At 42.2% G+C, this 26,938-nt stretch overlaps 1 protein-coding gene across 3 annotated transcripts in view; it reads right to left on the minus strand.

Moving 5' to 3' along the window:
* Window positions 1–26,938, minus strand: part of Epsti1 (epithelial stromal interaction 1) — a 92,597-nt gene that overhangs the window by 22,468 nt on the left and 43,191 nt on the right. For 2 of the 3 annotated variants that reach the window (XM_038309862.2, XM_038309864.2), the window contains exons 7-8: window positions 16,886–16,979; window positions 3,490–3,573 (exon numbers count right to left, since the gene is read on the minus strand). In XM_038309862.2, coding sequence (XP_038165790.1) covers window positions 3,490–3,573; window positions 16,886–16,979 — 178 coding nt within the window. The remainder of the gene's footprint in view (window positions 1–3,489; window positions 3,574–16,885; window positions 16,980–26,938) is intronic. The other variant, XM_038309863.2, reaches the window with a different exon arrangement.

Genomic DNA, 26,938 nt, shown 5'->3' on the forward strand with positions numbered 1-26,938 from the left:
CTTGGTAAATTACTGCTTGAGAGAAAAATTCTACTTTAATTTTCTTTTCAGTATTAAATCTTTACTTTTTGAAACTTTTAGATATAAAAGTTTGGTGTTCTCTCTCTCTCTCTCTCTCTCTCTCTCTCTGTGTGTGTGTGTGTGTGTGTGTGTGTGTGTGTGTGTGTGTGAATGTACATACGCTTACATGTACATGTTCTTAAACAATAGCTAAAAGAAAGCCTAAATGTTTAGTCCTTTTTCTTCATCTGGAAAAGTTTCTTAGCATAAGGAAAAAAAAAATCTGCCCTGTAAAAAAACTCCGAAGAACTTACTTCTAACGCTAAGCTTACTCTCTTGGGGTAGGGAACTCCCAGAAAACTTGCTAGATCAAGGTATTTCCTTTGCCTTTGTGCAGTTTTTAGCTCTCTGCCATTTTACGTTTTCCCAGAAAGTCATCAACTTCATATAGATTTTCAGCTTATTAGTTTCGCCTTAGCTACAGCAACAGGAGCTTAGTCCTCCCAAAGCTCCATCCCTGGACCCCCCAGTTCCAATGCTGTCTGCTTGTGTTTGTTTATTTAATCTCTTCCAAATCGTGCTTGCTGCAGATCCCTTCATCCCTACGACTTTATCACAGAATACATGGCTGGAGTTTCAAAACAGCTGCTTTGTCAAGTTTCTAATTATTAAGTTATTAGTTTCTGTTCTTATCTTAATTACTCCCTTTAGTTTCATTTATTGTTTCTGCTGTAAATTCCTTGGTACATAATTCATGACTTTTCTTCTTTTTCTTTTTTTTTTAAGTATTAAATGGATTTAACAGTTGTAATTCTGCTCTCCACGTGCGTTCCCCACAGATGCTGGCAGTACTACTTCTTATGGCTTCCATAACAATCTTGTCTCCTAATTGTTTAAGTTCCTTCTGGTTTTCTTTGTCACTTTTTCACTTTCTAAATTAAACCAAAAACCACAAAAAAAAAACCTCAGGAAGTACAATCAACTTATCAGAGATGCTAGGAAAGGCCAACAAAGTAAAAGGACTGGGAAGTTATGTGGAGGACTACGCGAGCAGGATACCTTAGAACTGAGTTAGCTGTGCCTCCTTAGGAGCTTCGTGAGGGAAGACTGACATCTCTGCTGAGACTGCCAGCTGCAGAACAGCATCCAGGGCATTGGTGTTGGTTTCTTTTCTTAAGCAGTCCCACCAAATGGAGGAAGAGAGCACAAGCTTAGAGAAACAGTGTTGTGGGCATTCCTTTTGTCTATGCGTTGCTTTCATTGGTTAATAAAGAAGCAGATTTTGGCCAATGAATTAACAGAGTAAGCCAGGCTAAAAGAGATATATAGAGAGAGTAGGAAGAGTCAAGAGATGCCTTTTAGCCACCTGCAGAAGACAGATGCACCGGAATCTTGCTGGTAAGCCACTGCCATGTGGCAATACACAGACAAATGGAGATGGGTTCATTTAGGATATAAGAGCTAACTAGAAATATGCTTAAGCTATTGGACAAAAAGTATTGCAAATATACTTTCTGTGTGATTATTTCTGTTCTGAGCAGCCAGGAACAAACAAGCAGCCTCTGCCAATAAAACAGGGCATTATGCCATATACCCATGACTGCAAAACAAGCTGCCACACTTGAGGACAGTAGCTGCTTATCTCAGGTCCAGAAGAACATGAGCAAGAATCACCAAACATTAAGAGAACTTTAAGAAACAAATGCATGGAAGATAAAATAGGAAATACAGTTGGTATATGAAGTAGAAAACTTTACTATTTGGAGAGTCACCCTCAGTGGAGAGATGGGGATATTGGGCTCACTACAGTAAAGCAAACCAGCGGCGTTGGGAAGCAAACCGAATTCAGTACATATCTCAAATAAGCACAGCACAGAGAGTCCTGAGAGACTGAGGTCAGTGGGACGAGCCAGCACCTTCTTCAGAATGAGACACAAAGTGAGGAAGCAAAAGAAACAATGAAGGTGGGGGGAGAGCTGACCCTGCGGGTCTGGAATCCACCTGATAGAAGTCCCGGGAATGGTGAGCAGTGGCGCAACAGGGGAATAAATGCTGATAGGAAGCCCGGGAGATGCGTGCATTTTCAGATCTGTAGAGACAAGATTAAACATAGAAACAGAAGCACCGTACATCTTTTCGTAACCTGGGAGGGGAGGGGGGAGAAATGATTAATAAACACAACAAAGAAAATGCTGCCACAGAGCCTAAAAACAAAGGAAATACTGCGACGGAAATGTCCGTTGCGTGGCCAGAGCACAGATATGTGCAAATGAACCACCAACCAAGAAAATGCGAACATATCAAATGAACCGCAAATGAAAAAAAAAAAAAGTCCATGAAACCGCGTGAGAGAAAACCAGACACTTTTATCACTGCACAAGTGTTTTAAAACCAGCGGCACAGACTGGAGACCAAGTAATAGGGAATGCCACATAAACACTAAGAACAATGAGAAACAGGAAATAGTGGATAAAATACAGAAAGAGAAAGAGGGAAATATACCCAAAAGAAAATTAATGAGAACAGACAATTTCCAATCAGTAAGTAGTCCACACTGAAAGGCAGTCTCCCTTAGCCTCATTGACCAGATCTACAGCCTACGTTTATGGTGAAAAACTGTCACCAACAAAGAGAATGGAAATCCCCGGGACAGTGAGATGAACTAGGACTGAATCCTTGACCTGGCATGGCACCTCCGTTTCCTGGCACACAGGGCAGGGAAAATGGAATGGAATCCTCTAGACAAGCCAGGGATGCCACAGAAGAATAGGCACCTGATCAGCACTGTGAGGGACCACACGGCCGTTCTGTCTTCACTTCGGCTTCCCTATTGTACTGGTTACCACACTGTCCCGAAATGCCTATAAAATGAAATGCATGCTGCTTGCTTCTCTGCCTCCTTTGAGTTCCTTAGATGCGCCACGATCAGAGCCCGCCTATCACAAGCGTGTTTGACCACCAGGTCACAACCCTGAAGAGTTTTAGTTCCCAGACTAGACCCTTTAAGTTGTGAAACTCAGCCGTTCATAAGTTAGGAGGGTCTGCATTTGTCTCACTGATTTGCTGAAAGCATGTAGAATGCTTTGCATCTGTACACACGCGTGTACAGATATGTAAAACAGTTTCATAATGCCTGCCACATTCAAAGCATGGAAATCTTTTCCGGGTGTCATTTGTAACTTTATTTACCCTTGGCTAAAATGTGGGTCGCTTGTGTTTTGTGTTCACGTGTGTGTTTTTATCTTCTCTGTGAACGGCCAGCACTAACTGTGGCCAACACAGTACAACCCACTGCAGGATAACCTATGTAAAACTTTGGCTGGAAGAAGCCACCTCTATAGGAAAAAACCCAGAATTCATCTTTTGTTTGCAATGTGTTGTCAAGTTTTTCCAAAATCTTTTGAAGAATCTAAACATGTCTGTTCACCAGGCCTTCAAAAGCACCTGGTTTGAAGCAACCTGCACCAACAAGGAAGGCTTTGCAAATACCTGCTGATGTTGGCCATCCCTCATCTTCGGCAACTTTTGGTTCTCTTTTTTCCACAGAGAATCCTTGTGTGTCTGTCTACTGGCCTGTAAAAGTACAAGCAGAGAATCATCAAATCAGTGCCTCCATCCTCCTACCAAGGGACCGCTGTTAATAACTCAGCCTCCGTGCGGAGCGTACACTAAGCTTCCCATACACACTTGCTTACTGAGTGATTTATGCACACATCTGAAGACATCCCCTGGGATATATATATAAAAAAGAAGGCTAGTGTAGGCACAATCATCCGGCACATTTTAAAGGATGATTTAAATGTTTGTTTAATTAAGCTGTAAAATTTCTCCTCGGAGATAACCGACATAATTCATCCCTGCTGGTGGAAAGCTAAAAGATATTTTCAAGATTATTCCGACCGACTGATTGGTTCCCCTCACAGACCAGCAGTAATGGCACCAGCTTTCGAATCACTGCCATAGCCACTGCTCATTTGTGGTATCCTATTAAACTGTCAATTGGTGATGGATAACATATAACTGCAAAGATGTATTTCCTTCTGAGCCTTTATCTGTACCTGACAGTTCTATTCCTGAGAGGAGGCGAGGAAAAGCCTTTTCTGGACCACGGGAGCTTGGAGAGAGCCAGCCCCTTCAACAGAATGTCCTGCTGTCCTTCTAACTCACCATCATAGCCCAAACACACCGGCCTACCGACAGACTATAATGAAACGCATGAGATTTCAAGTAGCAATGGTCCCTGACTTATGATGGGTCACTTGCAAGGTTTATTTTTTTTCCAACTTTATGGTTGTGCAAAAGTGATGTGCATGCATTTTGGGTCTTCTCTTTGGGTTGGTGATGTGCAGTAACATATTAGCTCTGGATGCTTGGTGGTGGGAGCAAGCCATACATCCCGTCAGCTGTGCAATCAGGAGGATAAACAACCGACTGTCCACAGCCTGCGATGATGCTAAGCCAGGGTGTTCCCTGGGTTAGATACATTACATACATTCCAACTTGCAGTATTTTCAAATTATGATCGGTTTATTTGGGTGTAGACCCCATCATGAGCCCAGATTTATCTATATTCTGTTCAAGCGCTATGAACTTTTTCTACTTCAACACTGAACTTGTAGCCCTATCCTCCAAAAGGCAGGAAGCACAACCTAATAACCTAGTGCCCCAGAAACTCCACGAATCTCATAAAACTCCCAGCAGCAGCATGTGAGGAAGCCGTATATTTCAGGCCTCATTCTCTGGACTAGTAATCGGGCTAGCCCGCGTAGGCTGGTTCCCCCTGTTCCCATACTATAATTTTTCTCAAGCACTTCTTAGATCATCCCCCCATTCTTATAACCATAAAAATGCATCCACCACTATCTACCAGCAAGAACCACTCTCCAGGGAGAGAGAGAAACTTCTTGATTCACATCATGCAGATGAGACTAGCGGAGCTCCGTGTGTCCAGAAATCCCGCGTATACCCAAAGCCTAATTCATCACACAAGCAACTTACACACCATGACTTTCTTTTATCTCTATCCCCAAACAATGAAGCTGTGATGTGCCGCAGCAGGTGGGGAGTGGCTCTCTCGTGCCCTTTCCTTTTATATTAGAGAGAGCTAATCTTAATCACAAATATCCTATGTCAGACCCAGGGAGTAAGGAAGAATCTAACTAAATATCATGGCTTGAACAGCAACATGAATTCCACTCAGATACTTTCTTCAAAAATTTATTACAGTGTTCTTTATCAGAATACGAGTCTTAATTTTTCAGTTGAGACATAAGATGCTTATTATGAATTTGAGGTGCCATATTAAAAGCCTATAATAACTGAAGGAGTCACATGGTACCTTAGCTACGGAGAGCTCACAGTTACTTGCTGCCCTAATTCATGCTTACCCCACTGGGATCTCTAGGCAGGACTGGAAGTTTCTGTTCAAAGAAATACAGGGGGAAATATGCTTTATTTTATATGGTTTTTTTCTTAGTTCTTAATACTAGCCAAGTCTAAATCACTGCATCCATATAATTTTTGTAGCATTAAATATTCACTTGATGTAAGAATTGACACTGAAGTTTTATCACTAAGCCAAAGCCCACTTTTATCCATTTTTTCTCAATTTTATCCATTTTTTTCTCAAAGCTGTAATACAATGTATTTGTTTATAAACAATACCTGAACCTCCTATGTGCAAGTTTTGGGTCAAAACAAGATGACAAACTTCAGACTTTAATAACCTTGTGTGAAAGTCACAGAGACAATGATTCCAGTAGCAATACATGATAACAGATGAGGGTAGAAAAGATGACATTTAATCAAATAGTGTCAAAGACACCTTCCCCAACTGGGTGATGCTAAGCTGTAGTTCAGAGAGTCAATAAGAAACTGATTAAGAAAGGAGAATAGTTTTGGTTGTGAGCCTAGTCTATTAATGGCTGAGCCTTCTCTGATGTCCATGGTTCTTGTTGTCATTGAGGGCCATGCTGCTGAAATCTGGGCAACCACCTGGAGCCATGTTGCTGCTCAAGGGCCATGCTGCCACTAGGGATGTGCCAATCTGAGTGACCTGCACTGCCACCTGGGGCAATGGGGACATCCAGGCCCAGCTGCTGCCAAAGACCACGTCTGGGTCAGTTCATGGTCCTACCACAGCTGCGGTCTGTGCTGAAGTCTGAGTCCTGTATTGCCACCAAAGGTTGCACAGAAGCTCTGGGTTGGGACAGCAACCTGAAGCCTTGGTGTCTGGGGCCATGCTGCCAACCAGAACCACCCTGATCTGAGTGGCCAGTGTTGGTCCTGCCTCTTCTTAGAGCAGCAAGAGAGCTGGCACTGAGCCTCAAGGGAAAGCTGGCTCCTGCACTTGGGAGAGAAGGCCCCACCCCACCACCACAGGTGAGGGAGAACAACCCTGATGGCACAGGCATAGGGGAGCTGGCTCTGCCCCTTACCTGAGGCCCCAGTAGCCAGACTGACCATCTCAGTTACCAACCATGCCACAGCCGGGTCTTGGGTTGGCCCACCCTAACATCTAGACCATCTAGGACCTGCTGGAGCTGTGGAACAATACCTACAGGATCTCCATGACTCTGGGCGGCCACAGGATATCCCAGAAGAGTTCCGGTGAGGACCCAGGGATGACGGTGTGCCTGAAACCAGAGGCCTTGAACCAGACCAGTGACTCAATGAGATGAACATTTGCTAGTACAGCTGACTGGACAAAAGTGTCTACTATGTGACAGACCACTCCTAATGCCACCTGGACAAATGACGAGGTGTTGGAGAGGCAGGAAAGAAGGAGAAGCAGAGAGGTTTATTTGAGGGTTTTTTGTTGGTTTGTTTTGTTCTTGTTTGATTGTTCGATTGTCCTGTTTTCGTTTGATGATTTTAAAATTTTCTTTTGAGGGGGCCACTGCAGGGGTGATGGGAGGTTATGGGGGGATTGGGAGGTGAGCAGAATTAGGGTGCATGATGCGAAATTCCCAAAGAATCAATAAAGAAATTGTGCTAAATTTAAAAAAAAACGAAAACCAGGGGAATAAAAAGGAGAATTACACCATATGAACAAATGACAAATCGCAGTCCCAAATGGGTCGTATTCATCAAAGCCTGATTCTTCAAGGCTCAGGGATCTATGTGGAAAAGGAGACAGACAGATTGTAAGAGCAAGAGGTGGGAGATGACCCCAGCGAAACTGTGTCTTCCAGACGCAACTGGGCCGAGACACCTATGAACTCACAGAGACCGTGACAGCACACACAAGACCCGCACAGGTTCAAACCAGACAAAATCCCAGCACACAGATGGACGTGGGCACTGGGTCTGCCCTGCTCAAGAAGCTATTTGCAGTGATGGGAGAGGGAAACTGTTTTCTCCAACAGAGTGTCGCTGGGTGTGTTAGCCACACCTCAGTTCAGGCCTTATACCCAAGAGTCGTTGGTCAACATAGATGAACGTGAAGGGGGCTTTTTGTGGCGGTTTTGTTTCATTTTGGCAAATTTTTTGTCTTATTTAATCTTTTGTTCGTTTTGATTTCCTTTTTTTAAAGGCTTTTTCTTTTTTGAGAGAGATCGAGAACACGAGTTGGGTGAGTAGGAAGGTAGGGGAACTGGGAGGTCCTGGGAGAGGAAAAAACACCAAAACTTATTGCATGACAAAAATTAAACTAAAAATAAATTAAGAGTTTGGTAATGCTCCCAGGCCAAATCAGCCCAGAGAGGTATGTCAGAGTACAGAAATCTGCTGTCTCATAGTTCTAGACATAATAATAATTCCAAAATCAAGGTTATTCCTGACAGCTGTGAGGAAGGGATTTATCTGTCACATCCCTCCTGTCTGGCTTGCAGGATCATTGTCACCCTGTCTCCCTGTCCTTCTGTCTGGCTTGCAAGGTCATTGTCACCCCTGTCTCCCTGTGCCTTCTGTCTGGGTTTCAGGGGTCATACTCACCCTGTCTTTTCCCACCACTTCCTTCTGCCTGTAACTCTCTCAGTTTCGTGTTGAATTTCATATTGAGCACCTCTGTGAAGCTCTTCTCCCCAGATCAGCTCACATTCTAAAATGGCTGGGCTTAGGTTTCAGCATATAAACCCCAAAAGCCCCACTTCATCCCAAGATAAATTTTCATGTCAGATGATGGAGTAAAGATGTTTGTACTTTCAGATATTTTTCTCTCAAAGATTACCCTAGAAACAAAGTAATAAAAAACAAACTATTTCCAAAAATCTAGAGAAGTTGTGAATGGAGAGATGACTGAGTGGTTAAGAGCACTGGGTCTGATGGACCAGCCTGATTCCATCTTAAGATTAAAAGTCATGTTGTTACAAGGTCAAAATTAGTCCATTCCTCTTTTCTGTAAAATTTGGGTTTGATCCTGTCATGAGCCATCTTCTGGGATCTGACATGAAATCTGACACTTTATTCCCTGACCTTCACCCTGATAATACATTCTGCCAAATAGTTCTGAGATGTGCTGCCAAGTTCTTACATGAGCAAGACCCCCAGAAACCCCTAGCCTTGCAGTTCTTTGGGTTATATAAGCCAAGCACCACTTTTTCCTGTGTTCAATGCTATTTTCCCAAACCCTACTTTAGGGAAATAGCCCTGTCTGACAGAAAATAAAGCTTGCTTAATTTGACCAAAGAATTTGGGTGCTGGTCTTTACTCTCTTTTGGAGGGATTAATAGTTGTTCTCCCAGAGGAGCCAGGTTCAGTTCTCAGCACCTGCATGGTAGACAAATATCATCTGTAACTTCAGTTTCAAAGGATTTAATTCACTTTGTAGCCTCTGAGGGCACTGCATGCTCATAGTGCACAGATATACATGCAGGTAAAACACCTATACATATAGGAAATAAGAATAAACACAAAAAATGATTTCATCAAGAGACATCATCTCCCAAAGATGGAAACCTATCAAGTCAAAGTGATAAAGAAACATAAGGTGATGCAGGAAAAGAATGCACAAGAGCTGCGGGAAAAGAATAAACAAGGGATGCAGGAAAAGAATTGACCAGGGATGCAGGAAAAGAATTGGCCAGGGATGCAAGAAAAGAATTGAGCAGGGAAGCAGGAAAAGAATGGACAAGGATGCAGGAAAAGAACTGACAAGGATGCAGGAAAAGTATTGACAAGGGATGCAGGAAAAAATGGACAAGGCATGCAAGAAAAGAATGGATAATTGATGCAGAAAAGTTGGCAAGGGACAGAGCATGGTGCAGAGGGAATTAGTTACTTTTCTCTTTGCCATGACAAAACACTTGACAAGATACCATTTAAAGGACGAAGAGTTTATTCGGGCTTGCTGTTCAAGGGGACCCATTCCTCCATAGTGAGAAGATCAGAGTGGCCTGAGCAGGAACCCAGCTGTCACACTGCATCCACAGTCAGGAAGATGGGAGTGAACAGAGAAGGGGACAGGCTGTAACACCTCAAGGCCCACCCTCAGCTATTCACCTCCTTCAGTGAAGCTCTCCCTCTCAACCCTCCTAATGCCCTGACTGTTTAATACAGTTCCTCATGCTGTAGTGACTCTCCGTCACAAGATTATCTCGCTGCTACCTCATAACTGTAATTTTATGAATCGTAATATAAATATATGATATGCAGGATATCTGATATCATCTGACCCTTGTGCAAGGGAGTCATTACCACAAGATGAGAACCATAGTTCTTAAGGTTGGGTGACCTTCCCAAACACCATCAGCAGCTGGGGATCGAATGTTCAAATGCATGAGCCTATGGGAGACATTTCACATTCAAAACACGAAGCAAACGGCCCCCCTCTGTTGGGGAATATTAGTTTCAGATGTGGGACTTTTGTGTCTGTTGCATTTGTTTAACTCTGTGAAGCTGTGTTACTTTGCCTGTCTAAAACACCTGATGGCCCTAATAAAAACCTGAACGATCAATACCAGTCAGGGACAAGGATAGGCGGGGCTGGCAGGGGGAGAGCATAAATTGAAGGAGAAATGAGGACGAGGAGGAGCAAGAGAACAAGGGGAAGAGGACATCAGGGGCCAGCCACCCAGTCACCCAGCCACCCCGCCAGTCACAGAGTAGGAGTGAAAGTAAGACATATTACAGGTAAGAAAAGATAAAAGCCCAGAGGCATAGTAGTCAGGATAATTTAAGTCAAGAAAAGCTGGCCAGAAGCAAGTCAAGCAAAGATCAGGCATTCATAACTAGGAATAAGCCCTGCATGTGTTTATTTGGGAGCTGGGGGGTTGGCCACCCAAAGAAGACAAAAGAGGAAAACATCACACAATACCCCTCCGTTTTCTTTTCTTCAGAGCTGCATGTGGACATAGTAAATGTGTGCACCAGCTATTTGGGATGCCAGATGGGTCACGGGAAGATGAAAGAAAGAAATTACTAGAAAGTCCGAATAGCTGTTTGCCCCATCTGCCTGCCCTTACTCTGAAAATTCTAGTGCCAAATCTCTTAACCCTAACAGAAGATTCTAAGTGTCCTCTCTGGGAGGAACGAAAGCAGATACACGCACCAAGCACAGAAGGCAGAAATGGTGAGCAGGAAAAGGCTGCACAGGATCCTGTATGCTGATGCCCTCCATTAGATTTCTCGCCTTCCTCCTGCACTGTTGCCACCCCAGTGAAAATGGTGGAGTATCCTTTTCAAAGTATTGGAGACAGATTCCTAGAAAATGAGAAAGATTTCTCTTCTTCACAAAGACAACCAAATCCGTAAAACATATAGAGATTAACGTCAAGAAAATGTGTCAGGCAGGAGTTAAAAGTACTGGAATATAAATTCAAGGAGAAAAAACAATGTTTAAAAGAAGAAGTTAGAAAATAAGTCCAGGTGGCCTGGGATTAGAGAAATAGGAATTCTATAAAAAGAAAATGAGGGGAAAGGAATAAAAAGAAAATAACACCAGGAAGTTATCTGGGACCAGAAATGAGTTTCCAAATTGAAAATGAATAACAAAAACCCCTCATACTCAGACCCACCATTACAGAATATCAGGAGGAGGAAGGGGGATGCTAAATTATTCCCAGGGAAAGCAGGTTTACAAAGCTCCTATAAGAATGAGAATCCAGATGTCCATGAATTTCTCAGGAGCCGGAACTGACCGGGGGAAGAGCAGGACCATCAAAACTCGGGCGTGAACTAAGCGGGGCAGAGAGGGCGGAATATAAAATTAGCTCCGACACAGAAGGACCTGAACACACTTGTCTTCCCTGTATCTTCTCCAGCGAAACTGTTAGACGAGATATTACATCGTAACCAAGGAACAAAGCGTGAAAGCATAAGCCAAGGGTATCCAGAGAGCAGAGAACTCCCAGTACCAAGGCAGTAAAGGCAATTCCCAAGACATCCTCAGAGAGCCCTTCTCAACCTTGGCTGCACTTCACGGCTGCCTTGGGTGCTTTGAAAACACTTCGGTCCAGGTCACATTGCAGTTGGATCTCTGGGGGTGTGACCTAGGCATGGACAAGTTGTAAAGCTCCCCCAGATGAGTTCACTGGGCAGAGGAGGCTCTGACCCATTGTGCTAAAGGAAAGTTCCAGAACAACCCCTGTGCTGTGGAGTAGAAAAAGAAGCTGCATTCAGAGCAGGAGTGAGGTAGCATCTGAATGTGGGACAGAACTGAGGAGCTAGCTAACAGTCACAAAATGGAAACTGTGTGGAACCTTTAATCAAGAAGCACTGGATGGGACAGCTGGAGGGGCTAGAGATGGTTCCCTTTGAACATTTGATAAAGAAAACGCAAAAATAAAATAGTATTCTCAAGGGTTTACACATTGCCAAAGACAGCAAATGCAACCAGAGAGCACTAACCAACCCAGCTGGGCAACCAGCATGTACTAACTAATTGGCTGGGCAGCCAGAGTAATCACTACATCAGACAGAAGGAACAGCAAAAGGTAGGGATCTTGAGGTGGGAGTCAGTGAGCTCCCACTAGCATGAGCCAGCTGTTTTTGTGGGTATCTCCATCATGGTCTTGGCCCCTTTGCTCATAAAATCACTCCTCCCTCTCTATGACTAATATCTCAGAAAGAAAGGATTTCTGCCCCCACCTTAACCCCAACAATGCATACTTACTAGAGAGAGTGACACCATCTAAGTGGAAGTAAATTCTGCAGATGTCTTTTGCCTGGAGTTCTAAACCTCCAAGAGCTTTATTCTAACACACAAAGGAATTTTCCTGCAGCCTTTTTTCATCCATATAATTACATAGAATTTATAAAATCCCTATCTCCCAATGGTGGATATGTGTTCAAATTAGAAAGGTGTGTAAGAATTCCTGGGGAGCTAACCCATGCCCGGCTGTAACTGGCTTATGGGGTCTATAAGACCCCTTCCTTAGCTGAGGAGCTATCGGCAGTTGATACCTGATGGAGAAGGGAGAGTCACATTTCCCTGGGAATGGGACCTCTGTCCGATGACCTGTTCCTAAAAGTATGGGCAATGCTTAATAAACTCAGCTGGGCAATGTGAGAGAGTGAGAGACTTTGGAGCCCTCAGTCCTTTGATGTCGTCATCAAAACCCTCCCCTCTGTGTGGATCTACGTGGAGGAGGAAATTTTTAAGAGTCGGAGGTGGTGGACGCCTCCAAGGAAACAGTGCCAAACAGGCACCGATGCACACATGAACTCGCAGAGTCTGTGACGAGAATGCACAAGACCTATAAAGGTTTCTCCCAGAGCAGAGAAGGGGAAATGGACACAAAGCTCCACCCCTAACCAGGAAACTGTTCACAAATCATATCTTCTGGGAAAGGAGTGCCATTCGGCGTATCAGCCGCATTGAAGATCCACTCCCAGGAAAGGCTGGCCAATGAAGAAAAGATTCTGTGTTTTCTGTTTGCTTTTTTATTGTTGTTTAGTTTTATTATTTTTTGTTTGTTTTGTTTTTGTCTTATTGGGTTTTTTTTCAGTGTTTGTTTTGATTTTGTTGTTAGGGTATTTTTTTCGTTTTGAAGAGAGAGAAAGAATGTGAAATTGGGTAGGGAGAATCTGGGAGGAGCTGGGGAGGGGAAAGATTATCAAAATACATTGTGCGAAAAAGTTTTAGTAAAAAATATTAAACCAAAAAAAAAAGAGGCATAAAGTTGGGAGATGTGTTGGCTATTATGAATAATGCTGCTATGAATATAGTTGAGAAAATTTCTTTGTGGTATGGGTCTGTATCCTTTGGGTATATGCACAAGAGTGGCATTGCTGGGTCTTGAGGTAGAATGATTCCCAGGTTTTTATTTATTTATTTATTTACTTATTTGAGAAACCACCATATTGATTTCCTAAGTGGCTGTACAAGTTTGCACTCCCACCAGCAATGGAGGAGTGTTCCCCTTATTCCACATCCTCTCCTGTATAAGCTGTCATCAGTGGTTTTGATCTTAGCCATTCTGACTGGTATAAGATGGAATGTCAGAGTTGTTTTGATTTGCATTTCTCTGATGGCTAAGGATATTGGGCAGTTCCTTAAGTGATTTTCAGCCATTAGAGATTTCTCTATTGAGAATTCTCTGTTTAGATCTGTACCCCATTTTAACTGGATTATTTGATATTTTGATATCTAGTTTCTTGAGTTCTTTGTATATTTTGAAGATCAGTCCTCTGTCCAAAGTAGAGTTGGTAAAGATGTTTTCAACATTCTGTAGGTTGCCATTTTGTTTTGTTGACTGTGTCCTTTGCCTTACAAAAGCTTCTCAGTTTCAGGAGGTCACATTTGTTAATTATTGATCTCAGGGTCTGTGCTACTGGTGCTATATACAGGAAGTAGTCTCCTGTACCAATACGTTCAAGGCTACTTCCAACTTTCTCTTCTATGAAGTTCAGTGTGACTGGATTTATATTGAGATTTTTGATCCATTTGGACTCGAGTTTTGCGCATGGGGATAGATAGGGATCTATTTTCATTTTTCTATATGTCAACATCCTGTTATGCCAGCAACATTTGTTAATGTTTTCTTTTATCCCGTTGTATATTTTTAGCTTCTTTGTCAAAAATCAGATGTTCCTAGGTGTGTGGATTAATATCAGGGTCTTTGATTCGATTCCATTGGTCAACCTATCTGTTTTCATGCCAATATCAAGCTGTTTTCATTACTATAGCTCTATAGTAGAGCTTGAAGTCAGGAATGGTGATGCCTCTGGAAGTTCCTTTCTTGTACAGGATTGTTTTGGCTATCCTGGGTTTTTTGTTTTTCCATATGAAGTTGAGTATTGTTCTATCAAAGTCTATAAAGTGTTATTTTTAAAATGTAGGAGGAAAATTTTTCACAAAAGTTGCTTTGAGGAGTATAATAAAATTAGGAAACAGAAAAACAATAAATTCTTGGAGCTCTTCATACACATATAGAGGAGAGGGATGCATGGCTCATAGTCTGAACATGGACTAGGTATTCTCTTAACAGAGAATAAATGTTTTCCACAGAAGTACAATGTACATATTTGACTTTCCTAAAGCATTAGGAATGGCTACACAGAGCCTTCTCAGAATCCTATGCATATGGATTAGACAGAAGGAGAAGAGCACACTATGGGTAAAAACTCAGTTAAGTATATCGAACAATGACAACTTATTAATAGTTTGACGTCAAAATCGAGTATCTCTTGCATGTAGCTCAGGAGGAACCATCCTGGGGCTGATCCTGCTCCATATTTTCTATTGATAGCTCGAGGACGGGGCTACGTGTGCACTAATCAATCCACAGAATATGCAGCTCCGGGAGACACGGCCGATGCATTATAGACAGCACTATTAAAATTCAGGATGGTCTTGTGGAATCCAAGAAATGACTTGAAATCAATAGAGCAAGCAGACACGGGCCTGCTGGTGTTTCATGCCAGGACCCCAAAGCTCCCAACTGGAAAGCAAGACATGCTGGCAAGCAAAACCCTAAGTGCCCCGATTCAATCCATCCTCAGTCACTCACAGCCACAAGGCTATCCAGACGTGCTCAGGACTTGCCATTCACACGTAATTTAAGCCCTGTGACCTGCAGGTTTTCAATTCTCCCCTTCAAGGCCCCGCAGTGGGGGGGGGTGTGAGATGATGGATTTGGGGTGACGCGATTATAGAGCTTACTCTGACAAGTTTAGAGTATACAACACCGTATCAGAAACTGGGAAAAAATAAAGCAGAATACTTACAGGATGGGAGGCAAGAGTGATTTTTTTTTTCCCCTCTGAGAGCAGCATCGTGTTTTCCCACAGCTAGGGAGCAACAATCAAGTCTGGCCACTTCTACCTTTCAAACGGTTTTCAACCTGCCCCCCTCCACCCCATCCAGTCTCACTTGTTGAATTCTTCATCACACGGCACCTAGACCAGAACCAGAGTCCTGAAGGCTCTTTGCTCTCAATTCTTTTGCATCTGTTCTTCATACCATTGTCCGTGTAGTTCCAGGAAAACATAGGAGATCTTGAATCTTCCTGGTTCACAGTATCTTAGACCCATCAGTCCCCACAGTTCTCCAGCTTGACACACGACTGTTCTCAGTGGCTATTCTATTGGGAGCTCCCCCAGCTTCCTGAGGGGGGGGGGAGATTTCTAGTTGTCTCGTTGTCTAGGTCAGGGATTCTCCATCTGTGGACTGTGACCCCTTTGGGGGTGTTAAATGATTCCTTCACAGGACCATTGGAAATATTCAATATTGCCACTATGCTTCGCAAAGGAGCAAAGTTACAGTTATGAAGTAGCAATAAAAATAAGTTTATGCTTGGGGGTCACCACAACATGAGGAACTGTATTAAAGGGTTGCAGCATTTCAGAAGGTTGAGAACCACTGGTCTGGGGATGTTACTAGCATTTGGGGGTCAGAAACTGGACAGTAATCTGCCTACCCATTTTGCCACTGACTCCTCATTTGAGTAAAGCTTCTTGGCGCCCCTGACTTCTCGAGCCTCCTGGTTTACTTCTCCCTCACATCTGTGAAAGCCATCATCCCCGGCACCTGCCACGCTTTCCCGTGCCTGTATGCCTCGTGTCACCTGGAGTAACTCTCTTCATTTCACTAACTCACTTTTTGTCGGCTTCAGCTCAGGCATCCTCTAGCAGGAAGAACCTGTGCACAGCCTGACTTACACACTCCTCTCTCAAAGAGCAGCGGAGCCTTCTGACGGGGCTAAGCTTTGTGCTCAGCACACAGCTTCCTAAGTATTGGGTTCTCTCTCTTTGTTAGGGACATTCAGTGTAGACAGTGTACTAGACCTTATGTAGAAATAAATGTTTTGGTGAGGTGAAGGAATTGACCTCAGCATATAATATACCTGCTGGCCTGAGTTTACCTGGCCTCATTTACCATCGCCAAATCACAGAGTCAGCCTAAACACCTGTCTGAGGAGGAAGGGTAAAGAAATGTGCTCGAAATACTAGAATAGATTATCTTTCGCCTTAAAGAACAAAACTGTGCTGTTCTCGGGACACTGGGCTGAATGGGAAATTATAACGTTAAGTGAAATAAGCTAGACCTTTAAGCAAATGTCAACTGTATATTCTCACATGAATTATCAAGATTAATAGACAAAAGCGTGAAAATGGAAGGACTGCTTGGGAAACAGAACGGGGCCAGGAAGACCAGACAGAGAGGGCCTGGGGTGGATGGGGTAGGGGGCTAACATGGTAAAAGTATATTGTATCCACACCTAAAAATGTTAGAATGAAACACATTCTTCTGTTCAAGGCAAGAGGTTGGGGGCAGGGTATAGGTGGATGACTGGGGACAATAAAGGTCTTTTCCGATGCCTATGTATGCTACGGGAACAAACACAAGCATTATTTTACACCTCCAGGGGCAGTTGGTGGGTGGCGGTGGATCAGGGTTTCCAATCATGCTATATTGTACCTGCTACTTTGTGCCCTTAATATTTGGCCTCTAAACCCTTCTTCAAAAGGTGCCAGACAGTACCCTGCATGGGTTTCCACTCACCCACGTTGAGGACGGGGCAGCCTGAGGAGCCATCTGACAGGCACTTCTGTTTCTCAGGTCCGTATCCAGTCTGCTCAAGAACTCGGCGGTTTTGCTGCCAGGAAAACAAACAAGTGTTAGCGTTCCAAAACACTAGAAATAGCGCTCTTTACTGAGCCTCTGGATACCAGCCTGAATTGGTACCCTAAATATATCCTGATGCCTAAAAATATCCTGGGGAGAAGGAAAGGTGAGAGAGCAAGGTGCGGCAGAGAATCCAAACCAAGTAGCGTCACGAGATGGCATCGTGAAGAGCGTGTGTTTTAAAAATATCAAATTAGGTTTGTGAAATATGAACCTGTCATTTCGGGTTTTGCACTTTGTGTTATCGACAGAGATAAATCCTCCCTTTGACTTCACAGGACGGTGCTTCATTTCCTCTGTGTGTATCTCGGGTCTGACATCAGACTTCAGCATGGACCTGGGGAGCACTAATCCCTGACAACATCTCACTCCACTCCAGTTCCACATTAACCCTTAACCCTCCAGGGGTCTTTTTCTTGTCATCTCATCTCCCACACAGCTCTGACTACTCATAAGACACACTGAGCCCGTAAACCAGCAGTTCTCTCCCGTTTGTGGACCACCCTTTAAGATTCTGAAACAGAAATAGGCTTTCTATCCACCATACACACACACACACACACACACAGACACACACAAACAGACACACACACACACACGTTTGCATTTGATTCCAGGGAAGAGATGAACTTCCTTTCTTAGAGTTCAAAACTGCTGCTTGGACGGAGGAAACGGCTCAGTCAACAAAGTACTTGCTATACAAGCATGAAGACTTAAGGTCAGACTCCCAGGGACCACATAAAAAGTTGGGCATGGTGACACACCCTTATAGAGCCCCTGTGATGGCAACACAAAACAAGTAACTCCTTGAGGCTTGATGACCAGTCAGGCAGTCTATCCAAATCAGTGAGTTCCAGATTCTGTAAGAGATTATATTTTAAAACATAAAGTGCGATGGCCCATGCCTCTAATACCAGCACCCCTGAGACAAAGACAGGTGGATCTCTGTGAGTCAGAGGTTAGCCTGGTCTGTATAGCAAGTTCCAGGCCACCTAGTGCTACATAGTAAGACCCTGTATCATTAAATTAATTAATTGATTAATTAAAGTAAAGAAGTAATAGAATAAACCACCCAAAGTTGACCTCCAGCCTCCACATGCATGTATACAGGTATCTGTATACATGTCAGCGTGCAATATTACACACATCCAAGTGTATATAGCACATGCCCCAAAGTACCCCGTGCTGCTGATTCAGGCAGACATTTCTGGTATTTCTTTTTAGCTTTGAAAGAGTTGGCCTAGCCTTTGCTTTCTCCTTAATCCAAATCCCCACTCAGGTTCTCTTCTTGCCCATGTCAAGCACAGGACACTGGAGTTACCTCCTAGTCCTGACATCAAGTACTGCTTCACCCTGCCTATCTTTAACGAACTCTTTTTTCCCCCTTTCCCTGGGTAACCTTCAGAATTTCTACTTCTTACTCCACATTTATAGTCTAGCACCTCAAAGAAGCCTGATTTCTGTTGTCCCAGACTCGTGTAGTCTGCTTCCATCTTCCTCCTCCTCTCTACTCTTCCTCTTCTAAGACTCATACAGAGATTCAGGTCCTCGAGTACTGGGGGCATGGGCATCAGAGGAAGCACAGGGGTCTGATGAGAACCAGTGGCACATGGCTGGGGGGAAAAGACAATTCAAGGAGTTCGAAATGAAAGAAAGATGCCAGCATCGTGGTCACTGATTGTTTGGGTAGAACGTGGCATTTCGGCAAAGGAGAAAGGAAGTGTGCTCACAGTGAAGCAGAGTTCCTGAGACTTCAGCCATGACAGCAAGCGACTGGGACACTAGTCCCGGATATCGTACCTTGTCCAGAATAGTCAGAGACCAATGACATCACATAGTCTGACTTCCTGAAATCAATCATGTAAAATAGGAGAGAGTTCTACCGTGTAAGTGTAATGCACTTAGCATTCTTACTGAGGGACATTTATGCGACCCTACTGGACATCAGGGAATATGACATAAAAAGGTTAAGCTACCAATTTTATATCATGTTTAAATTACCATTGCACTTATGAAGTCACCCTCATTAAAAACCGTAAGTGATAAATGACCCCCAAGTGGTTTTCATGCTGTTGGGAGGGGGCAATTTTACTTTATCTTAATCTCTTTTAGCTAACACACAGACTCAGTTGGCTGCAGAGTCCAGACAGGTAATGCACATGAGTAAAGAAAACAGAGATTAGACATAGCAATAAGAGGTGTCTACCAGTTGGGTCAAAGACAGGAGAAACACTGATCATGTTGGGGGATTTGACAAACTAGAAATGATTTCCCTTGCAAGTGGGGCAGTTACTTTTTAGCTACAGACCAGGATCGCCAATGGGTAACAAGCCAGCAATGCCAGATGGCCCAGGTTTTACTATTGTAGCCAAAATGCTGAAATATTTAATATGAAATAGTTTGGCAATTGATTTAAAAAGTTTTAAAACTTTGCAGGTTTACACTGCTGGCCCCGAGCAAAACAAAACAAAGCCCTCTGCAAGCCAGATGTGGTCCCAAGGGCTCTTTGCCATGACTAAATCATTGCTTCTGCCTGATCATGTTTGTGCTGTTGACACTACATTTATTTTATAACTATAGGCTCTTTATCTTTAGGTTAAAAGATATAAGCAGGAAGGGCCAATATACTGCTTTATATCTGCCAGCTAAGAGACATTGCACCGTATTTCATATTTATGCCAAATACTAAGGTGTATCATTTTTATTTACACTTACAGCTCTGTGTATTTGTGTTAATGCATGAAAAGCAAACACTACATATAAAATGAAAAGGAAAAACCACAGAAAATATTTATAACCAAGGAAACATAATAAAAGGGTTATTGGGAAAAATGCATGAAGAACACTGATAAATCAAATTTCAAAAAGACAAAGAGCCCAACAATGAGTGGGTAAGAGATAAAAAATGCACGCTTTGCTGAAATAGAAACACAATTATTAACGCAAATGGCAACAATGACTTAGGGTGTGTATAATATCACTGTGTCGAGCCCTGTTAGGAGATCCTTACAGCAATAACTTCATGACAACCTTGCAAAGATTTCAACACCTTCAATTCACAGAAGCAACTAGCTCAGGACCACACATGAGAAATACCACAACCAAAACTCAGCCCTAGATATCCTGACTGCAGAGGTCACACTTTGAGTTGGGATACTCAACTGCTCCTATGGCGGAATACCCACGTGCCCAGGAGCTCCATCTCAGACAGCTGAGAATGGAACATTCAAACAAGACTCCACCATACACGAGCCAAAACAATATTTTTTTTAAGTATGGAAAATTGCCCCATGCTAGAGAGAATATTTGGCAGAACTTCTCTTATTGAATTGCTGATAGGAAAGCAAATTGGCCTCCTGGAAGAAAGATATTTGACAATCCGAATCCATGTGCAATGTCTAGATGTTTAATAATAAGGGGACTCTGGACACAGAAGGAGGACTGAGGAAGGACACGGAACCCAGCACCATTTGGAATTATCTCAGGCAAGGAAGGAAGAGAAAGGAAAGGAGGAAAACGTGAGGATACGGTGGGGACTAGAGAGAAGAAGGAAATGAACTCATTTACATCACCAAGTCATATGAGTGGCTCTCGTGTCTAAGAACTGATCTGAGGTTCTCACCTAAGAGTTACTGTGGAGGTGATCTAGTCCTACAAAGTCTTGTTCTATGCTGAACAGCTGCTTCTGATTCTTGCAAAGTAATCATGTAACCCACCAATTATCCACATCTACCCCCAACTCAGTGAAAGACCCCTACTCCTTTACCCATCAGAGCTCCTTCCTCATGTTGGTATGTCATCCCTACACTGATGATTTATCAATATACCCAATCATAAAATGTTCGTGCACACTTATGCCAACTTCTATCTATGTAGACTCTTCCCCAAATTACCTGAGTTCAAATCCTATACTTGACTCTTTTGAATGCCCCCCCCCGCAGTAACACCCTATTCTCTATAGTATTTGTTTTGCTTTGCTTCAACAATAAATACAATTTGTTCACCTAAAGGTGAGTCTATCATGATTAGAGGGAAAGGATACTAACAAAGAGATACACCGGGACGGGATTAATACAGGGGAAAGATACAGGATGAGAGCATTGTAACAGTCGTTCTAATACTTCATCTCTCTTGAAAATTAACACAGCAGAAGTAGTTTATCAAATGGAGAAAAGGCAGAGAAAATCCTAGCAAATTCCATCATAGCTTTCTAGGACAATGGTTTTCCAAATGCTCATAGGAAGACCCTACCTACATGGGACTATAAACCTGAGACTCATCAATGAATGTCTTAGAAACCCCAGGGCTCAGGTTAGATGGTCCAGCATGTCTGGGGTAGAATATAGAAACCTGTTATTATTATTATTATTATTATTATTATTATTTTATTGAGCTATACATTTTTCTCCACTCCCCTCCCTTTCTTCCCTCTTCCCTTATACTCTCTCCCGTGACCCCCATGCTCCCAATTTACTCAGGAGATCTTGTCTTTTTCACCTTCCTACATAGATGCGTGTATGTTTCTCTTAGAGTCCTCTTTGTTGTCTAGTTTCTCTGGGGTTGTGGCCTGTAAACTGTTTTTTTTTTCTTTGCTTTATGTCAAAAGCCACTTAAGAGTTAATACATATTATATTTGTCTTTCTGGTTATCTCACTCAATATGTTTTTTTCTAAATCCATCCATTTGCCTGCAAGATGTCATTATTTTTTCTGCTGTGTAGTACTCCACTATATAAATGTACCATGTTTTCTTTATCCATTCTTTGGTTGAAGGGCAATTAGGTTGTTTCCAGGTTCTTGCTATTACAAACAATGCTGCTATGAACATAGTTGAGTACATGTCCTTGTGGTATATATTTTGGGTATATACGCAACAGTGGTATTGCTGGGTCTTGAGGTAGATTGTTTTCTAATATTCTGAGAAATCACCATACTGATTTCCAAAGCAACTGTACAAGTTTGCACTCCCACCAGCAATGAAAGAGCATTCCCTTTCCCACAACCTCTCCAGCATAAGTTGTCATCAGTGTTTTTGATCTTGGCCATTCTGACAGGTCTAAGATGGAATTTCAGAGTGGTTTTGATTTGCATTTCTCTGATAAATAAGGATACTGAGCATTTCCTTAAGTGTCTTTCAGCCCTTTGAGATTCATCTATTGAGAGTTCTCTGTTTAGGTATGTACCTCATTTTTTAAATTGGATTATTTGTTCTTTTGATGACCAATTTCTTGAGTCCTTTGTATATTTTAGAGATCAATCCTTTGTCTGATGTTGACTTAGTGAAGATCTTTTCCCATTCTGTAGGCTGCCGTTTTGTCTTGTTGACCATATCCTTTGCTTCCCAGCAGAAACCTGTTTCTTAAAAGCACCCACCATGATCTTAAGAGCTACCATAGTACTTCAGGTGATATTTAATATACATAATTATCTTAGATTCATAAGATTCTGACTTATGAATGAATCATGTTGGAGAACACATTTGGGAACAAAACATTGATGTATCTTAGAAACTGTCTGGGTAAGTGCTAACAGGACATCCTACCTCTACTTTACCACAGCTTCACAAATCTTAACCGTACTGTGAAGTTTGGGTGAGTGAGAATCGCTTTTCCATTCACACCGGCAATGTCTACATCCTGAGTCTCCATTATCTACTTTGGAAACATTATTTTGTACGAGCCCATTTTCTATAACTGGGCATAAACAAAAGATCTTCATGCATCTTCTGGTACTAACAAAGCCAGCCTAGTAACAATTCGGGAGAAACTGGGCTATAATAGACATATTAAGTCCCATTTACAAGATCACAAGAAAATGATCTAGTAATATTGTGAGAGATAAATTTTGTTAAATTTATTTTAAATCGTGTATTTAAAATAACTGTTTCCACTTATTTAACAGTTTCTTAATGCTTTAAATTTTAATCGCAAAGGTAATGCATTAATATAATAAAAAAAGAATAGAAAATAGAAATAGAGAAGTTTAAGGACTAAAATAATGATGTTCTATGTAATACTTCTCTCAGCATAAATTATTCCATATGTTTCTTTCTGGACAACTTCCTATTAACTGATAAACATTTGCTTAGGAAGATACTCAGGTGGGGAGTGGTTTCCTTCAGGGGATGGTAATTAGGAGAAAGCAGAAAGGCCAGCTCTTCTCAAGTGAGTTTCTCTATGCCTTGGCACAGAGGAGATGACATTTCCTTGCTCTCATGGAACTATGTGCAGCTGTGTCTGAGCTTTGGCCTGAGAACTGAGCGCAGATGGACGGGCCAGGCCTGGAGAGGGGCGTTTATAGCTACCCACATGGTTCTGAGTACTCTTCCCTCCTGTTTGATGGTGGCACTCAAAGTAGGCTTGGAGGAGGCTTGCTAAGCATGGGTGAGGCTCCATTTGCCCAAGTTTCCCTCTGCCAGAGGACAAAAGCTAACTGCAGAGATGCATTCCAGCCCTCATCACTCTGCATGGAAAACACACTCTTCTTCATTATTGATTTAGGTTTCTTTCCACCATAGCTTTTTTTGCTCCCTAAACAGAGATGCTTTCCCCTAAGTGGGATACTGTGATATTCTATGTTATTCTTACTTTTTTCAATTAACATCATCCTTTGTATTTCATCCATATCAATTCTTACATATCTAACTTAATCTTTCATCAGTTAAATACAGTTAAATACCACATTCTTACTGATGAGTATTTGTGTTACTCTCATGAACATCTATGTACACATCATACCGAACTAAGATATATACCTAGAAATTAATTATTTCCTAGTATATGTTCATATAGATATGCATGTTTAAGTCATGCTTAATGTTGACAATATGCTGTTAATAAATAAGTACCACTCCTAAAATTATGTATATTGGAATTAGCAATTTGGAATCACAACCTCCCTCCACTGAGTATCAATTACTGTCTTGTATAATATTTTACTTATCTCAGACATCTTCAAATAATCTAGACTTACCCAGTGACAAAGTTGAGATTGTAAATTTTCCCCAAAGGCCCATATGTTAGAAGCCTGGTCTCTGGGGAGATATTATTGACAGGTAATGGTAGTGGAACCTTTTAGAAAGATGCCTAAAGGAAGGTCTTCAGGTCTTTGAGGGCACGCCCTTGAAGGTGACTGTGGGACTCTGGTCTTTCCTTTTCTGTCCTTTTGCTCTGCCAGCAGATTGTTAGTTTGGCTCCACCATGTACTTCTATGAGGATATGGTACATCGCCTCAGGCCCAAAGCAACAGAGGCAATGGACTATGGATTATCTTCTCCAAAACTATGAGCCAAAAGAATTTTTTCAAACTTCTAATCTTACTATTTAAATTATTTTACTATGCTAATGGGAAACTAGTACCCCTCCCATTCGTTACCATTCAAATTTTCAATCCTATGATTCTCTGGATAGCTGTTCTTCCTCCATTCAGCCTTCAAAAACTTTATGCCATGGAAACAAAGATCTTCAGCTGAAATCCAACAACTGTATAGCTGTAACCTTCTCTCAGTAGATCTTCCTCAAGGGTGAGAGCACCTTCATCAGGCTTCTACACATACACATGAACATACACCACATCCATACCGTATAGACCCAATTTTTAAAATTTTTCCTCAAATATAAAATAATTGCTAGGCAAATACCAAATAAAAAATAAAATTTTCCTTACACGCTCCACATGTGAATGTTAATAAACTTATTGAACAAAAGTTGGGGCTTATAGAATATTCATATACTCTTACAATATCTCAGTGAAGGCGCATGTCAGTTACACGTGGAAACAGCACCTTCCCGGTACAGGCCACCTTAACTAAACAGCCAAAAGAACATCACAAGTGAAAAGGATACAAGAATGCATGGCATCACTTCTATAATACTTCTTATTAAAATGTGTGTCTTCAGTCTAATCATGAGACATGTCAGAGTGGTCCAAATGGAAGACTGTTCAAATGAGGTCACATCATGAATAGGAGAAAACTAAGGAGTCATGATGACTATATGTTTTATGTGCTCTTAAATCAGATCCAGAAATAGAAAAGGGACTTGGAGGGAAAAAATAGCAAATTTTTAAGTGTGTTTTACATATATAGTACTGTAGCGATGCTAATTGCCTGATGTTGATAATTATACTACAGCTACATAAGCTATTAAATTCTCTTAGATGAAGGTGTTAATGGCAATTATCCTATCTTTATATCTTTTCTTTAAGGCGAAAATGATTTCAGAATAAAAGGGGAGAAGGTCTTTTTTAATGCGTTGTTTGAAACTTTCTTTGAAAGAGTGTCTCCCCTGAACTTCTGAATTTGCTACTGTCTTCATCAATGTTCTACTGGTGTGAAGAGACACCGTGACCAGAGCAACTCTTATAAAAGAAAGCATTCATTGGGGCTGGCTTACAGTTTCAGAAGTTCAGTCTATCATCATCATCATCATGTCAGGGGGCACAGTGACATGATGCACTGGAGTCATAGCTGAGAGCTACATTTTGATCCACAGTCAGAGAAAATTGGGGGAAGAGAGAGGGAGAAAGAGAGACTGGACCTGGCATGGTCTTTTGAAAACTCAGAGTTGTTCCCCCGCCCCCCAAAGTGAAATACTTCTTCCAACAAGGCCACACCTCCAAATCTTTCCAATCTTATTCAAGAATTCTACTCCTTGGTGACTAAGCATTCAAACAGATGACCCTATGGGAGCTATACTTATTCAAACTACCACAGTCCATTCCCTGGCCCCCATAGGCCTGTAGCCATATATTAATGCAAAAATATATTCATTCCAACTTCAAAAGTCCCCACAATCTACACAGTCTCAACACTAAAAGTCCAATGATGGCACCATCCGTTGGGTCTGAATTCTTACAGTCCAACTACTTCAACAAAGCCCCAGATCTGAATGTCACTGCAGTAAAAAACCAAACCTTATCACAAGAGCTATGAGGGAACATTTCAGACTTAAACAACATAGTTTCACATAACAGACCTTAGTGTCACTGACAAATGTCCTCTTTTCAAACTACCAAACAGTCAATCTCATTCTTGGATATAGTTTCTATCATGCCTTGATCTTCCTTCAAATATTGTCACTGCAGTAAGTATCCATTCTCTCCGAGGTTTCTAAACCGCTGTTATCCCCCCTCCCCCCGCAACTCTTTTCTGATCATCAGCTTCCACTTTATCTTCACTTTTTATACAGCTTTTATATCATAACCAATTTTTAAAAAATAAATATCCTCACAATTTCTTCCTCTCTTTCCTTCCATCTTGTTGTCTGGAAAAACCACCAGTCCCAGACCAAGTCCAACACCTCTGGGTCTGTACCAGAGGGCATGAGGCAAACCTGGGAAAAGGAACATGCCAGGTATCTGGGGGTTAGAAGTAGGAAGGAGAAGTGAATAGCAAAGTAAACCAACCTCACAAGTGCATCAATATTAGTGTGTATCTATACTGCCTCTCTCCTGGAGAACTTTGCTGTATCTTCACACAAACATAGACAATTTAGGAGCTCTCCCTCGATCCCTCAACCTCCTCCTGTTCCAGCATTTCATTGTTCCCTTTCTCAAATTACTCAAGTTGGGTGTCTCTACTTCCATCTCTCTTCAGTCTCTGCATCTACTCTGATCAGGCTCCATTCCCACTCTCATCCAAATCTTGAATTCCCGTCAGAATAACAAGTGATTTCCTCATAGTCATAGACACTGGCCACCTCTCACTCAGCATTTCAGCAGCAATGGAGACCTGACAGACCCCTCCTCTCAGAACCATCTCTCCTTGATTCCCATGTCCCCACACTGCAGACGCAGCTCTCAGGCATTCTTCTACGTCCACCTGAACTCCAAATGAGCTCAGCTCCTGTATTGTTGGCCCTGGGGTTCTACTCAAATCCAGTTTATCAACGAGCTTTTATTCATTTCATGATGATCCCTGAGCTGTGAATTT

This window comes from Arvicola amphibius, chromosome 13, assembly GCF_903992535.2.
Source record: "Arvicola amphibius chromosome 13, mArvAmp1.2, whole genome shotgun sequence".
Lineage (NCBI taxonomy): Eukaryota > Metazoa > Chordata > Mammalia > Rodentia > Cricetidae > Arvicola > Arvicola amphibius.